Source organism: Phytophthora parasitica, assembly GCF_000247585.1.
Source record: "Phytophthora parasitica INRA-310 unplaced genomic scaffold supercont2.22, whole genome shotgun sequence".
Lineage (NCBI taxonomy): Eukaryota > Oomycota > Peronosporomycetes > Peronosporales > Peronosporaceae > Phytophthora > Phytophthora nicotianae.
The window spans coordinates 925,783-940,680 of NW_008649008.1; the positions used below are offsets into that span (position 1 = coordinate 925,783).

Sequence of the window (14,898 nt, forward strand, 5' to 3'; positions counted from 1 at the left end):
ACTCCAAGTCAAAAAAGCTTTTTTTTTGAACCTGCACCATACCTCTGGTATCTAATACTGCACGCGCTTGTCCCGATTGCACGCGCCTGTACGAGGGAGTCCCACTTTTCCAAAGGATGGTGAACAAACCCATCCCTAGTTGTCTTGTTTTTGTTATGGTCCATACAAACTCCAAGTCAAAAAAGCTTAACCTGTATAATACAGGTTAAGCTTTTTTTTTAACCTGTATCATACAGGCTGCCGGTTTCAAAGGGTTAAGTCGGGTGTTGCTATCTTGTCGCTTGCTTCTGTGACTGAGAATAATTTCAAAATAACCTCAGTTGAGGTTTTATGTTGAGTTCCGAGGTTCTAAAACCGCGTTCCGAACCGGTTCCAAAATGATGTCGTACTTACTAGAGCTGCTGTGGTGCTTCAATTTAATAGTGAATTGCAATTATTTTGATGAATTGTGGGAAACCGGGTTCCAAAATTTTCGGAACCAAATTTTAATAACTAGAAGGGCTGTGGTTACATTGACATCATCCGTTGGTGGAATTCCTATACTTTTATATATATATAAATTATAGAAGAGAAAGAAGATATAGAGACAGTTCTGCGTTTTTTTGTGGAACTTGGGAGAACTGGCTCAGATCAATCATGTTTAGGAACTTCGGAACTCAAAAAAAAAATGAAGTAACTCATTGAGTTGATTGCCACTCGCGATGCCGCATTGTCTTAACATGAACGTATCGATTCTTGCGAGTGTATCTACCACCGCACTCACAGTTGATCTTTTCATTGATCACATCTCGATATTTTTCATAGTAGAGTTTGTCATAGTTCGATCGATCCAACCCGGTCGATGCTCTTTTTTATTCACGCAATTAGTCTTATCACTAACAAGCTGCTCGAATTGGCGCAGCTCATCTGCTGATTTCACCTCATACTCTTCTATTGCCTCAATATCGAAACTTTCAATGCCATATTGCTTAAAAAAGTGAAATATTGAGCAATTGTTGTTGCTCTCTCCCTCAAGCCATCTCTTGTAGTCGCTTTTATGAGTCGACCATCTGTCATTGACTTGCTGGATGGTAGAGCCAACATAAACGACTGATCGATCTCTATTTGTGGTCTCGTAAATGGTACCAATCATGTTTCTCGTACTATTTCTCGTACTATATTCTAACAATTTTATATCAGAATTGATTGCAAATCATCCCTTCTCTTGTTGTGGACGGACGTAATGGATTAGGTTACTCCGTCCGCTCAAGCACTGCATAAATTGATATCTAGCGTACCCCTAAACCCCGGAGAGCGAGCGCAATGGTACTACATGATCCTGATCCAGAGAGATATTCATTAAAACAACGTCCAACAGTGATACTGTATTGGTAAACTTTTAATACGAGACATAATAAAAGAACTTTTGTCTGGCAAAAAGGCAAGAACAGACCATATAATACAACAACGTCAACTAGATGAAGATCCCGTCACATTGAAATTTCTCTCGTTTAAATGGAGGAGTTCTCAATTTGAACAGGAAATGGTGCAGTTTTCTTTACATATGGTAGACCGGGATATACGATGAAACGACTCAAGTTGAACTGTATCTGTGCAACCTCCACGCACGTCCGCGTTTGCTGCTCCTTGTATTGAACGCAGTGGCTAACCATGATTGCGTTCACAGTAATAGCGTTTGACTCATGGCAACTTGGGGCCACCTCGATGATTTCTACGTTATTAAAACTTTTAAATTTTAATAATAATAGAGAACGTCGAATTCATTGTAGGTGAAAACTCGCGATACAACGACACTATTACACCATCCTTGATGACTTTTGTTTTGTCCCGTCTTTGTCAAAATGACCAAGAAAAAAGAGCGGAGTGGTTACGAAAACCTTCGGTCGAAAATGGTGTGGGGTGAATCCTAAAATCTCAACAAAGCCGAAACGATTTGTTCCATTTATGAAGCATGTACAGAGCTTCCACACTTGCCCAACCTTTGTCTCAATTAGCTCCTGTTAAAACTCTCTCTGGGTTTTCAAGGGTGGGGCTTGGCCGATAGATATCCTGCCGCCGAATTCATTTTGAAGATGTCAAGGCTCATGACACCCGTCCTCGAGAGGAGTCAGAACTTTTTGGTGTGCTTATTTAGGGTCGCTTTAAGTGCAGAGTTGCCAAATTACCTGTTGTAATGTCGTACTTATGGATGCGGTAACGCTTATCACAAACCAGACAATGGAGCTGCGAAACGTATTGAATTGGAGAAGGATTTTCTGTTTATTGTGGATGCAGAAACAGCGCCAGGTTGTGCATACGTACTCGATATAATGGGAACAGGAAAACTGGAACCAACCAAAAATAGCATTATTCGGTCGTGTCGCGGTCTTCCTCCTTAGTGTCGAGGTCGTGTATCTAGCAGGCCGACGTAGGAACGAGAACTAGCGCAATAATTTCAAATGTAACTTGATATTTTCTGAGTACTTCTCTCTTAAGAAGGAAAAACACGACTGAGCCTCTCCCTACGGTCCCCCTACGACCTAGAAGATCCTTACCTTCCCACAAATCTCTCCTACGTGGCGGTCCACAGCGAGGTACCTCCTCATTCCCTTCATTCCAGTCCCACTCTAGACGTGGAACGCCGACATCTGCTCCTCTTGCCCTTGCTTGTAGGATGTAGCCCGTTGACCCTGTAGTGAGCAGACCTTCTGAATACAATCCGCGAGAATAGCGAGTCATCCATCTAGCTGTAGACCGTGACAGTTCTCCCCGACCGACCCTCGGCGCCCTCGCCGAGCCCTTCGCCCGACGACGGCCGCACGGTCTTATCAGCCGCCACTTCGAGAATGCCACCCGTCGGCGTTCCATCCGACGTTACGCTCGCAGCTTGAGCCTCCGTAGGCGTTCCTTTCACTTGCACTCCGCGTAGACGCTCCAAACTAGCGCGTTCCCTTTCTTCGCGGCGCCCTATGCTCCCGGCGAGTCCATCCCATCCTTGCTTTACGTTCGACCCCAGTCCTGGCGTCTTACAGGGACGACACGCCCAGTAATAATGCAGCCCATTGCTATAGCAACTACGCCGATCGGCCCTCCCAGCACGGCTTCCACGCTCTCATAAACCAATCGTGGTAAATACACCAGCAGAGACAATAGTAGCGTGACCGCCAAGTAAACACCCATCACGAAATCGCCCGTCCTTTCGATCACTGCCACCGTAGCTTCCCCTGTTGCTCGGGCGTATCTGCATGTAGACACCCAGAGTAGCTGGACCGCGTCTGGAGCGAACAAACAGCAGGAGTGGTGGAACACCTCGCACCACCTCAAGCACAGCCTTCCCGTTATCCCAAATCGCGACTCATAATCTTGCAGCACAGCAATAGGAATCAGGAACGCCAACGAGACTAGAGCGCACGCATACTCGAGAGGAGGTAGTGCTAAAGCATTAGCGTTCCGCGCTGCTTCCAGGTATATATCGCCACAGGTGTACGCGAAGAAGTAGACTGCTCTTCCGCTGTCAACGACGCTGTCCAGGAACGCCCACGAGACGTTCCTCAGCGGGTGGTCACCACCCACACTATGAGCCCGCGACAGCGCTGCTAACGAGTGCCCAGTGGTTCGTTGTTCCTGTTACCTCCCTTAGCTCTGCAGCGCCGGCCCACGTTAGCCACCTTTCCATCGTCTGCCAGCTCCCGAAGTGGACCGCCAACCGTCGTCCACAGCCAGGGCAGATGTCCCACCTGGCGCCTACTCGCCCAGGGTCAATTCCCTTCATCGCGTTCCACTTCAACGTCCCTTCGCAGCTGGCGTCCACCTGGCATACCCAACGGCAGCCACTAATCTCCTCCGACATGGGATCCTTCAGTTCCCAATTTTCCATCGACCTAAGCAGCGAGCGCCTCTGCCATGACGACCAATTTCACCGCTGCCAAGTTGAAGCGGTTCCGCACTTTCCTCAACGCGGCTATTGACCGAACATGGCCCTTCCTCCGACGACGCTGACGCCCTTAAGCGACAACACTGGGACGAGCTGCGCACGCATCTCGGGGTTAACGGCATGTCCACGGGTCTCCAACACCTCGATCAACTCGTCGAAGACATTCTTCAAGGCAAGTCGAGTGTCAGCCTTCAGGGTCCGGTCGTGGTTCTGCCAGCCGCGCCCGGCGTTCCAAGTCCAGCACTCCCGGTCGTGCCATCCACAAAGTCTTCGGCCAAGAAACCCGCGACGTCCTCTAAGAAGACATCTAAACGGAAGGCTAGCGCTGGCGACACTGTCACCAAGTCGTCCGCTAAGAATCCACGCTCTACCCAGAAGTTGACCGCCTCGACGCTTCCCTCGTATGACTATGCCAAGCTGCTAGAGGTGAATCCCAACGCTCCTCGGGTCGTGCGAACCGCCATCGCTATAGTCCTTCACAAGGCTGAAGAAGCCGGCAAGATTCCCTGGCGCCTGGCGTACCCATGGTCGGGTCGACCTCTTTGGTACGACCCAGCTGAAAATCGGGATATTCATCGATCTCACTGGTGGTTCTGGATGACTCACCGATGCACTTTCTGGGAGTGGGCGTTCCACGCGCCTCTCGAAACAACCTCGGCTCAGTCCAATCGCCGCAAGCTGAGAATGCGGGCCTCTTACGCTCGTCTGTCCTTTACGATCCTTTGTATCGAGACGTGGGGCTTCTACGCGTTCCTCGAGAAGCTGGAGAAGCGTCCTGAAATGTTCTAGCCTGAAGGCCAGCCCGGCAAATCTCCACGCGTTGGTCGATAGCCTCAAGGACCCTTCCCCGAGGATCTCGCCGTCATCCACGATAAGTATCAGGCCAGATACGAGGCCACGCTCGAGAACGCCCTCAATCCAGCAAAGGTAGACGCCTATGGATCCCCGCAAGTGCTCTCCTTCCTCGGGTTCACCGAAGCCCTGAATCCCAAGGCCACCGCGAAGAACCGTCTCTCCATGACTGCCCTTGCACGCATCCGGCAGGATCTCACGTCGGAAACCAAGCTCAAGATGTCGTGGATTATCAACCAGAACGCCAAACCTTGGATTACGCTCATCAGCTACAACAGCGTCAAGCAACGTCAACTCGACGTTATGGCCCAAATGGCCGATCGGACTTACGAACTCCCCTCCGTTGACCCTCCAACTCAGAAGGAACGCGACCGCGAAGACTTGGCTGACTTGGAGGACGCGGAAGACGATGTTCAAGCCGCATCCTCCAGCACAGGTACTGGCACGCCGGCCCAAGGCGATGACGAGGACGCTGACGAGAACGACGCTGACGGAGAAGATAATGGTGGCGAAGTCGATGAAGTCGTCCCTTTGGCACGCCGAAGGCGCGTTTCGTTCCCACCTCTCCCATCCGCCCTTACTGATTAGCCCGTCACCGTTCCACTGAGGCAAGTCCCACCGCGTCCCCAAAATCATCAACTCCGAAAGTACTCCGCAGGGATACGACATGAAGTCATCCCAATATACACAATATAAATGCAATCCCGTGTCCTGGAACTCACAAGTCCCCAACACGCTCCTCGGCGTAGCCATCAAGCTGCACCTGTTCCAGCTGGCCCCGTGCCGGCTAGAACATCATTTCCGCGTCATCCAAGTCCGCGTTGGAATCCACCAACCGGGCGTTCCGACGTAACTCCGGCACACCTCTCTTCTTGCGATCCGCGTCCTCAAATGCTCTGAACAGCGTTCCAAACTCAGGCGCTAGCGCCGCTCGAGCCAGCCGGAACGTCTCGTACGTAGCCGTTAGTTCTAGGTACTGTAGTTCAAACTTCTCGACTCTTTTAGCCACAATGTCCACAATAGGCGACGACACTCCTGAGAAGGCAGTTTCTTCCCCACCGATTGATAGGCGTTCCACGAAGCTAGTAGGCGGTAGGTCATTCATCTCCAGGGGACCCGTTCCTTCCTCAGAGTCGTCTTCTCTGACATCGCTCGGTACTTTGTCCGCGTATGGTCGACTCCAGCGACCCTAAAAGCGCTTCAAGCGTTTCACGTTTACCGTAACGATCTTGTTCGGGTGAGCCGGTATCGCGATCTTGTAGGCGTTCTCCCCGACCTGGCCGACAACACGGTATGGGCCATGCCAGGAGAACGCCAACTTCTTCGTCCTGCGTTCCCCAACTCGAGCTCTGAAATACTGATACACCCAGACGGCCTCTCTGTCTGCACATGACACCTTTACTTGCTTGTCCAGTCGCCTTTCATGCCCGTCTTGGGCCTTGAGCAGTTTTCTCTCTACCAGCCTCCGCAAGTCCCTCAACGAGTGGTACAATTTCCTCCAGTACACTGCAACGTCGTTTCTCTCCCATTCCTTCCCAGTATTCAGGAACGCCAAATCGATAGGTAGCACCGGATCTCGCCCATACAAACTAAAGAATGGAGTATCACCTAGACCCTCAAGGTACGCCGTCTGGTAGGCGAACTAGACTCTCAGCAGATACACGTCCCAGTCAGTCTGCGTCTCGTTCACGAACATCCGTAACATCCCCATCAGCGTTCCATTAAAGCCTTCCACGAGACCTTGCGTCTGCGAGTGGTACGCTGCCCCATACAACTTCTTAATCCCCAGCGTCTCATACAACGACCTGGCCAGATTCGACGTGAAGTTGGCTCCTCTATGACTCAGTAGGCGTTCCAGAACGCCATGACGGCAGATAACAAATTCTATTATGGTGTTCACGAAGGAAATCGTGTCGAGCGACGCGACAGCGAACGCCTCGACCCATTGCGTGAAATAGTCCACGAACACCAGGATATACTTGTTACCTCGGGGTGTCACGACCAGGGGGCCGATAGCATCCACCACGAGCAACGCGAGCGGGCCCGACAAGGTCTGAACTGGCATCCGTTGCATCAGCCCCGCTCTTCAAGGCCTATGACCCTTGCCACCACCGCATATAGAACACTCACGCACGAACTCGATCACGTCTCACTTCCACCCGTGCCAATAGGCGTGCCGCCTCACCATGTCAGCCGTCTTTGTCTTCACCAGTTGCGCTGAAAATATGTCGGCGTGACAATAGTGCAGGACCGTCTCAATGAATGGCAGCGGCACAGCCGGAACCCAGATCGTCCTCGCTGGACCAGCACATGCTCCCAGGTGTACGAACCTCATCAGGACTCCGTTCCTCATCACGTAGTGGGGTGACATCTTCAGCACGCTGACCCTTAATTGCGGATCGAGCGTCAACGCTCCGTCTTGCAAGAACGCCTTTAATGCTCTCAACCATGGCACACGTTCTTGTTCTACTACAAACCCAACCCGAATACGCCCACAGGAGACGGGTGCATTAAAGGAGCCCCACCCTGGAGTTCGTCTTCCTGTTCCGCTTGCGTGAGAGGCTCATCCTCACTCCACGGCGTTCCGTCGCCGGGAACCGTGGTCTCGAGATGCTCCCCGACCTGAACGATACCCTCTCCGGCGTTCCTAATGGCCGTTCCACCGGGATCCGGCGTCCCTTCCAGCGTTCGTGTTACTCCAGGACTCGGCGTTCCGAGATTGGCTGCTTCCTCCGCTTCTTCATTGAGGAGGTCGGCCATCCGGATAGCGCCTACTCCACCGACGTCTGGTCGATGGTACAGCCTCGACAAGCCGTCCACATGACCCATCGACGTTCCCGCCCGGTAGTGCACCTTGAATCGTAACTGCGACAGCTCCATAGCCCACCGTGCCAACTTGGCGTTCGACGTCCTTGTATTCTCACCAAAGATCCACGTGAGCGCACTGATGATCCGTAAACAGGTCGAACTCGGCATGGTCTAGGTAGCACCTAAACTTACGCGTAGCCCACACGATTCCCCAACATTCAATCTCCGTTGTTCCGCTCGTCTTGTAAATCCAGTTCCGCTGGGAGCCCGCCAACATCTTGCTAGCATACGCGATGGCTCGATCCCGCTTATCGACCTCCTGCATCAGACACGTCCCTACGGCCAAGTGCGACGCATCCACGTAGAGCTTGAACCGTTCCCTGAAATTAGGGTACACGAGAATAGGGGGCTTCACCAGTGCTCGTTGAAGCTGTCGGAACGCCACCTCACAGTCGTCATTCCACAGAAACTCTACCCCTTTTTGCTTCAGGCGTTCCAAAGGCGCTGCAATCGCTGCGAAGCCCGGTATATAACGCCGAAAGCAACTAGTCAATCCCAGGAACGCCCTTACTGTGTGTAAGTCATGCGGTCTCTCGATATTCATCACCGCCTTTGCTTTCTCGGAATTGGGCAGGATTCCTGTAGGAATCACAATGTGGCCCAGGAACGCCACCTGATCGCGTCCCCAGTGACACTTCTTCATCTTCAGTTTGAATCCGGCCTTCTTGAAGCGTTCCAAGACTTGGCGTACTCGCACTACATGAGTAGGGAAATCGTTACTAAAGACGACGCAGTCGTCCAGGTAGACTAGACAAACCCGCCACTTGAGATCAACGAGAATATTCTCCATCAACCGCTCAAAAGCTGGAACTGCGTTACACAAACAAAACGGCATGACAAGCTATTTATATAACCCAAACTTGCTCGTGAACGCGGTCTTCTCCACGCTGTCTGGGTCCATTCGAACGTTCCAATATCCAGAGGCGATATCCATGGTCGAGAAGAGTTTGGCGTTCCCCAGAACGTCCAAGATGTCGTTGATCAACGGCATCGGGTAGCTGTCCTTCACTGTGAAGGCGTTCAACATCCTGTAGTCGATGCAAAATCGAATGTCACCGTCAGGCTTCCTTACCATGAGCACAGGACTCGCCCACGGACGCGTTGAAGGCCTGATGAGACCAAGGTTCAGATATTCTTGAATCTCAGACTCCATGACGTCTCGTTCGGCCTTCGAAACTCGGTACGGGGGCTGCTTAATCGGCGCATGCGCTCCAGTGTCAATACTGAACCTCAGAAGTTCCGTCCTTCCCGGCTTCTTGGAAGTATCGACGAACAAATCTCGCATGTCCTTCAGCATCTCCACGAAGCATCTCATTTGTTCCGCCCCCAACGATCAGTCTTGGAAGTCCACCTCAAAGTCATCGTCGTCTCCGTCCTTCATCACTGCGGTCATTTTAGCCTCTTCCCTCTCAACCCGAGTCTCGGCGTTCCCACTAAAGGCGCTTAATACCGCATTGATGTTCATCGGGGTTCCCTCTCGCTCAGGTGCCTCGGCAGTGAAGGCCGACTCTGGCACGACAGTAGGTAAGCTCCAGACTCGACTTCCACCTCTTCTGTAGAAGCATTGCACACCTCGACCAGCACCGTTCCGTCTGTCACCGTGCACAGCGTCCGAGCGACTCTGAGCAAATCATCCGCTCCTGGAGCGCCCTCGACTAGCACGACCGACTTGTCTTTTACGGCTCCTCGAACACTTGACCGCACTAGCGCTTGGCGACCCGGTTCCAGCCGTACTGACGACGATATCGTGGCGGCATACGTCTCTTCCACTCTCGCCACGCCCAGGGGGATCACGTCCCCTGTTCCCTTCAGCGTCATCGACTGCTCTTTGAGGTCTATCACAGCGCGGAACGCCTTCAACGAATCCGTTCCAAGGATCGCGTCCACGAACAAGTGGTCGGTCACGACGAAATGAAGCGTCTTCGCCAGCGTTCCGAGGGAAGGTCAATCACTCCACGGACACGGATGGCGTGCCCCGATACGCTATCTAGCGTTCCAATTTAGGGTCTGAGTGGCTCCGAGTCACGCCCAAGCCTCCGCAGCACCCTCCTGTCGACCAGACTCGCTATGGCACCCGTGTCTGCTAGCATGTCTGACGGACAGCAGTCGATATATCCGTCCGATAGAGCCTGCATACCCCCGACGCTGCAGATGACTCGCTGGCCCTGGGGCACGACGTCGTCGTCGCCGTCCTGGTCATCCTCGGCGTCCATTTCGCACAGCCCGGGCCTTCTTGATCTCCTCGAGGCTCTCCCCATGCTCACCCAATAAACCTCGGGCACCGCTTCGGCAACTGCAGCCGCCTCTTTCTTGGTCGGCAACTGAAAGGTCACCTTTTTTCTGTTGCTTCGCTGCGACGGTCGCCGCGCCCGGGTCCACTATTTCTAGATTGTCTCTCGCCCTTTCGCGCAATTTTTCCCTTATACCGCGAGATTCAACCTCAAAATAGTGACGTGCCCAACTCACAGCCCGATCCAGGAACGCCACTTTTCGCGTTCCTCCCACCTCAACGAGGTATTCGCGTAGCAACACCTCGTCCAGAAAATCTTTGTCATCCTTGTCCCGTAACGGTGGAACGTCATCCTCAGCTCCATCGCTCTCTAAGGCTCTCGGGCCTCCTCGATGAGGACTCTTTTCCTCGTTCCATTCCCGTTAGAGGAGTTCGTATACTCGATTACGGATTATGGAACGCCACCTGAACGACAACGTTCCAGCTCCCTTTTCGGGGTTCCAAGAGACCGAGGCGTCAGTCCCATCGAGTCCTACACACACGTTCCGCATGGACTCGCGCCCTTCCTCGGCTCCCATAGGCACCTCAGTACCCTTACTCTCGTCCTTGTCGCCCGACCCTGCGTTTACCACAGGTAGCGACGTTCCTTCGGACTCCTCAACCTCGCGGAAATCTCGGTTCGCGCGCTTTGCTTCTGTCGAGGGTTTCCAACGCGTTGGCGCACCAATCCAGCCAATACTCTGGCGTTCTCATGTCTCCGGATGAGACCTCCCGCGTGCGTTCCAGCACTTCCTCTGGTATCCCAAGCACGGCGCTCATATCCGCGAGCGTCGGCTCCTCCTGCTCCTTGGCGTTCCGCTTGGCACGCTTTAGAATCTTGTCCTCATCCACCGGGATCAACCTTTCCTCCAGTTCCTTGTCGTACTCCTCGGGTTCATTCTGTACCCCCGGACCGTCACCGCGTTCTAGCATATCCAGCTCTGTATCGGTAAACAAACGGTCGTATTGTTCTGTAGAATCCATCCCCCTTGGTACTCCCCTTATCCTTCTCGGCGTTCTGAGCGACGGGTTCCACCCGCGTTGAGCTCACTTTCCCTATGATCGCCGAGAACTGATTAACCCTGGTTCCCGCGGCGTCTTCTGGCGTCGATTCCAGCGCACCCTTGCTTCGCTCGGAGCAGACGGTCTCTTCCACCGTCTTCTCTCGTCCCTCAAATTCCCCCTGGGGCTTCGACGCGGCATCTGAGCGTTCCGTAGCTCCTCTGTCGGCGTTCTGTACCCGTCTTGGACGTTCCGTTGTCCTTGTTTCTCCCAGGAGCTTCGACACGGCCACTGAGCGTTCCGCTGCCCCTCTGCTGGCGTCCTGTACCCGTCTTGGACGGACGTTCCGTTGTCCTTGTTTCCCAGTCTTGGGTCACGTCGTGGCGTTCCGTTGCATCCACCGTGCCCACCCTTCATCGTTTGGGCCTCTCCGTAAAGCCCGTAATCTCCTCGTCTCGTTCTGAGCCAGTCCGTTCCGTTAGACTGCCCTTGTCATTCCTTCCAGATTCAATATCCACAGTTTCCGTCCTTACGCTCGCGACAGGAACGCCACGAGCGCCATCATAATTTTCCCACGTTCCACCAGAGCCACCTTGACCTCACTAGTAGTTCTAGGTGAGCCCTCAGCTCCCTCTGTATCGCCAGTCAGGCAAGAGGAAGGAGCGACACTTCCCTCCCCTTCCTCCTGCCCCCTTCACTGTGGGGGACGCGCCGGTTGGCGTTCCCACTGCCGCGTTCCGCACCGCACCACGCAGTCTCTCGAGACTAGGACACTTGGCCATCGTGCGGTCCTTTTCGCCGCAGAGGAAACACTCCATTCTTCGGCGTTCCCCGTTCCGATAACTGCCTTGAGGCCTCGACCTGTTGCATTTCATAGAGTAGTGACCCAGTTCGCTGCATCTGTTGCAACGGCCTTGTCCTCTTGGGCAAGTTCGCGGCTACACCCGATACGACCGCAGCGACCACAGACCACTTCACCCTCGGTAGTGCGCGTGTCTGGTCCGAGACGAGTACGTAGAGGTCCGAGTGCCGAACCCGTGGCGTTCCTGCTCACAACTGGAACGCCGTCGCGCAGAGAAGTCGGAGGAGCCACAGCGCTGACTTGCCCCCTCGTCGTTCCTGGCCCTACCTGTTGCGTCCTCATCAGCTGATTCATCTGACGTAGCTCCTGGAGCACTTGGGTCTCCGTCGAAGCCGCTCCATTCGCACTTGGTTGTCCCGTGACTTCGCCGGCGAACTCGTCTTCTTCCTCGACAGGGAGATGCAGGTTCTTGTACAGCAGTAGCGCACACGCTTCAGGAATCGACGTGACCATGCTCGCGTTCAATACCGCCTTCATCTGCTTGTTCCGCAGGCCATCCAAGAAGAACTCGTACCTCATACGAGGTTCGTGGTAGTTCAAGGCTTCACACATCGTCGAGATCCTGTCGCCCCACTCCTCGGCAGACTCGCCACGATTCCTCTTGGCAGCCTTGAGTCGGCTCCACAGCTGCGCAGGAGTCTGGCAGATAAACCGGTTGTGGAACCGCACCCTCAGAGCTTCGAAACTATCGATCCTGGAGTTGTACCACCACTCTTGACCAATCTTGCCCTTAAGGCACTGCTCGAACGCCGTCAACCTCATCTGGACGTCCATACCATGCGTGCACTTCTCGAAGGAACGCCAAAACGCCGCCGCCCTTTCACTCGTAGCATGCGTCTGGTAGCCTCCTCCTGGACCACTGAAGCTCCTACCAATCCCAGGGCCTCCCATGCTCGCAGGCACCTGAGCTGCGGGAGCTGCCGACCACGCTGGCAGCGTTCCACCAGAGTTCCATCCAGCTGTGGGCGTTATCGGAGGCTGGAACGGCGGGTAAAGAGCACTCAGGCGTGCCGCGCCGTGCTGGTACCCGGTACTTGAATGGTCACGCCACCGTATGACGGGATCGCAGCCATCGGCATTCCCACAGGCGTCGAAGCTGGCGTCGAAGAAGGGTGCCTCGTCGTTCTTCTCGTGTCGAACGTCGCACCGGCTGGCGTTACTGTCGATACCTCGCCTTGCGTCTCGCTCGCAAGAGGTAGCGACGGCCTCAACGCGTCGAAGGAGAATGCGTCTCCTTGCCAGGCTCTCGGGGTCGACATCGTGGCGTCCGCGGTCTCACCAGTCGTCATCCTCGCCGGAGTCGGCTCTTCGCTCGGCGCTGGTTGTCGTGCCAGCAGCGCGAGGAACTGGTTGAACATCTCTCGGCCTCGGGGAGTGTCCAATACCGACTCGGCCATCCTTCTGGCTCTTGGAGACAGAGGTTCAGACCCGAGCGTCCCCTCTTCGTCCCTTCGAGCCTCGCGACCCTCGACTCTGGGTTCGGTTCTCCTTGGCGTTCCGCTTGGCACGCTGTAGAATCTTGTCCTCGTCCACCGGGATCAACCTTTCCTCCAGTTCCTTGTCGTACTCCTCGGGTTCATTCTGTACCCCCGGACCGTCACCGCGTTCTAGCATATCCAGCTCTGTATCGGTAAACAAACGGTCGTATTGTTCTGTAGAATCCATCCCCTTGGTACTCCCCTTATCCTTCTCGGCGTTCTGAGCGACGGGTTCCACCCGCGTTGAGCTCACTTTCCGAGTGGTACAATTTCCGCCTGTACACTGCAACCTCGTTGCTCTTCCATTCCTTCCCAGTATTCAGGAACGCCAAATCGATAGGTAGCACCGGATCTCGCCCATACAAGCTAAAGAACGGAGTATCACCTAGGCTTCATGGTACGCCGTCCGGTACGCGAACAAGACTCTCGGCAGATACACGTCCCAGTCAGTCTGCGTCTCGTTCACGAACATCCGTAACATCCCCATCAGCGTTCCATTAAAGCGTTCCACAAGACCTTGCGTCTGCGGGTGGTACGCTGCCCCATACAACTTCTTAATCCCCAGCGTTTCGTACAACGACCTGGCCAGATTCGACGTGAAGTTGGCTCCTCTATCACTCAGTAGGCGTTCCGGAACGCCATGACGGCAGATAACGCCCTCTATAATGGTGTTCACGAAGGAAATCGTGTCGAGCGACGCGACAGCGAACGCCTCGACCCATTGCGTGAAATAGTCCACGAACACCAGGATATACTTGTTACCTCGGGGTGTCACGACCAGGGGGCCGATAGCATCCACCACGAGCAACGCGAACGGGCCCGACAAGTCCTGAACTGGCATCCGTTGCATCAGCCCCGCTCTCCAAGGCCTATGACCCTTGCCACCACCGCAGATAGAACACTCACGCACGAACTCGATCACGTCTCACTTCCACCCGTGCCAATAGGCGTGCCGCCTCACCATGTCAGCCGTCTTTGTCTTCACCAGTTGCGCTGAAAATATGTCGGCGTGACAATAGTGCAGGACCGTCTCAATGAATGGCAGCGGCACAGCCGGAACCCAGATCGCTTACCTTCCCACAAATCTCTCCTACGTGGCGGTCCACAGCGAGGTACCTCCTCATTCCCTTCATTCCAGTCCCACTCTAGACGTGGAACGCCGACGTCTGCTCCTCTTGCCCTTGCTTGTAGGATGTAGCCCGTTGACCCTGTAGTGAGCAGACCTTCTGAATACAATCCGCGAGAATAGCGAGTCCTCCATCTAGCTGTAGACCGTGACAGTCGATATAGAGTTGTCTCCATACATGTGTGTACAGTATCCAGTGAATCGATCCAATAGAGCGAGATAGAGGGGAGATCAAGTAACGAGTCATGGTAGAAGAAGTTTCCATGGATGCAGCTTTGGTGTGGGGGCGATACTTGTTTATTGGCTCCTGGCAGCCCATTAGTAGGGTGTGGTGAAGGCGGGTTAGCGAAGCGATGCAATTTTGCGAATGAGCTGTTGGGCCTAATATAACGCTGGCATACCTATCTTCGTCCTCAGCCTGATAAGACAACCGGGCGCTGTTTCTGCATCCACAATAAACAGAAAATCCTTCTCCAATTCAATACGTTTCGCAGCTCCATTGTCTGGTTTGTGATAAGCGTTACCGCA

General features: G+C 53.9%; 3 protein-coding genes across 3 annotated transcripts; 1 reads left to right on the forward strand and 2 right to left on the reverse strand.

Moving 5' to 3' along the window:
• Window positions 1-2,722: 2,722 nt before the first annotated feature.
• Window positions 2,723-3,856, reverse strand: PPTG_10707 (hypothetical protein; the record flags this gene model as incomplete). The annotated part of the gene is made up of 4 exons (XM_008906112.1): window positions 2,723-2,918; window positions 2,984-3,575; window positions 3,648-3,723; window positions 3,800-3,856. The coding sequence occupies 4 exons, from the start codon at window positions 3,854-3,856 to the stop codon at window positions 2,723-2,725; spliced, it is 921 nt and encodes a 306-aa protein (XP_008904360.1).
• A 177-nt stretch (window positions 3,857-4,033) lies between these two features.
• On the forward strand, window positions 4,034-5,353 carry PPTG_10708 (hypothetical protein; the record flags this gene model as incomplete). The annotated part of the gene is made up of 2 exons (XM_008906113.1): window positions 4,034-4,685; window positions 4,752-5,353. The coding sequence occupies 2 exons, from the start codon at window positions 4,034-4,036 to the stop codon at window positions 5,351-5,353; spliced, it is 1,254 nt and encodes a 417-aa protein (XP_008904361.1).
• Window positions 5,354-12,767: 7,414 nt separating this feature from the next.
• Window positions 12,768-13,163, reverse strand: PPTG_10710 (hypothetical protein; the record flags this gene model as incomplete). The annotated part of the gene is made up of 1 exon (XM_008906114.1): window positions 12,768-13,163. The coding sequence occupies one exon, from the start codon at window positions 13,161-13,163 to the stop codon at window positions 12,768-12,770; it is 396 nt and encodes a 131-aa protein (XP_008904362.1).
• Window positions 13,164-14,898: the final 1,735 nt, after the last annotated feature.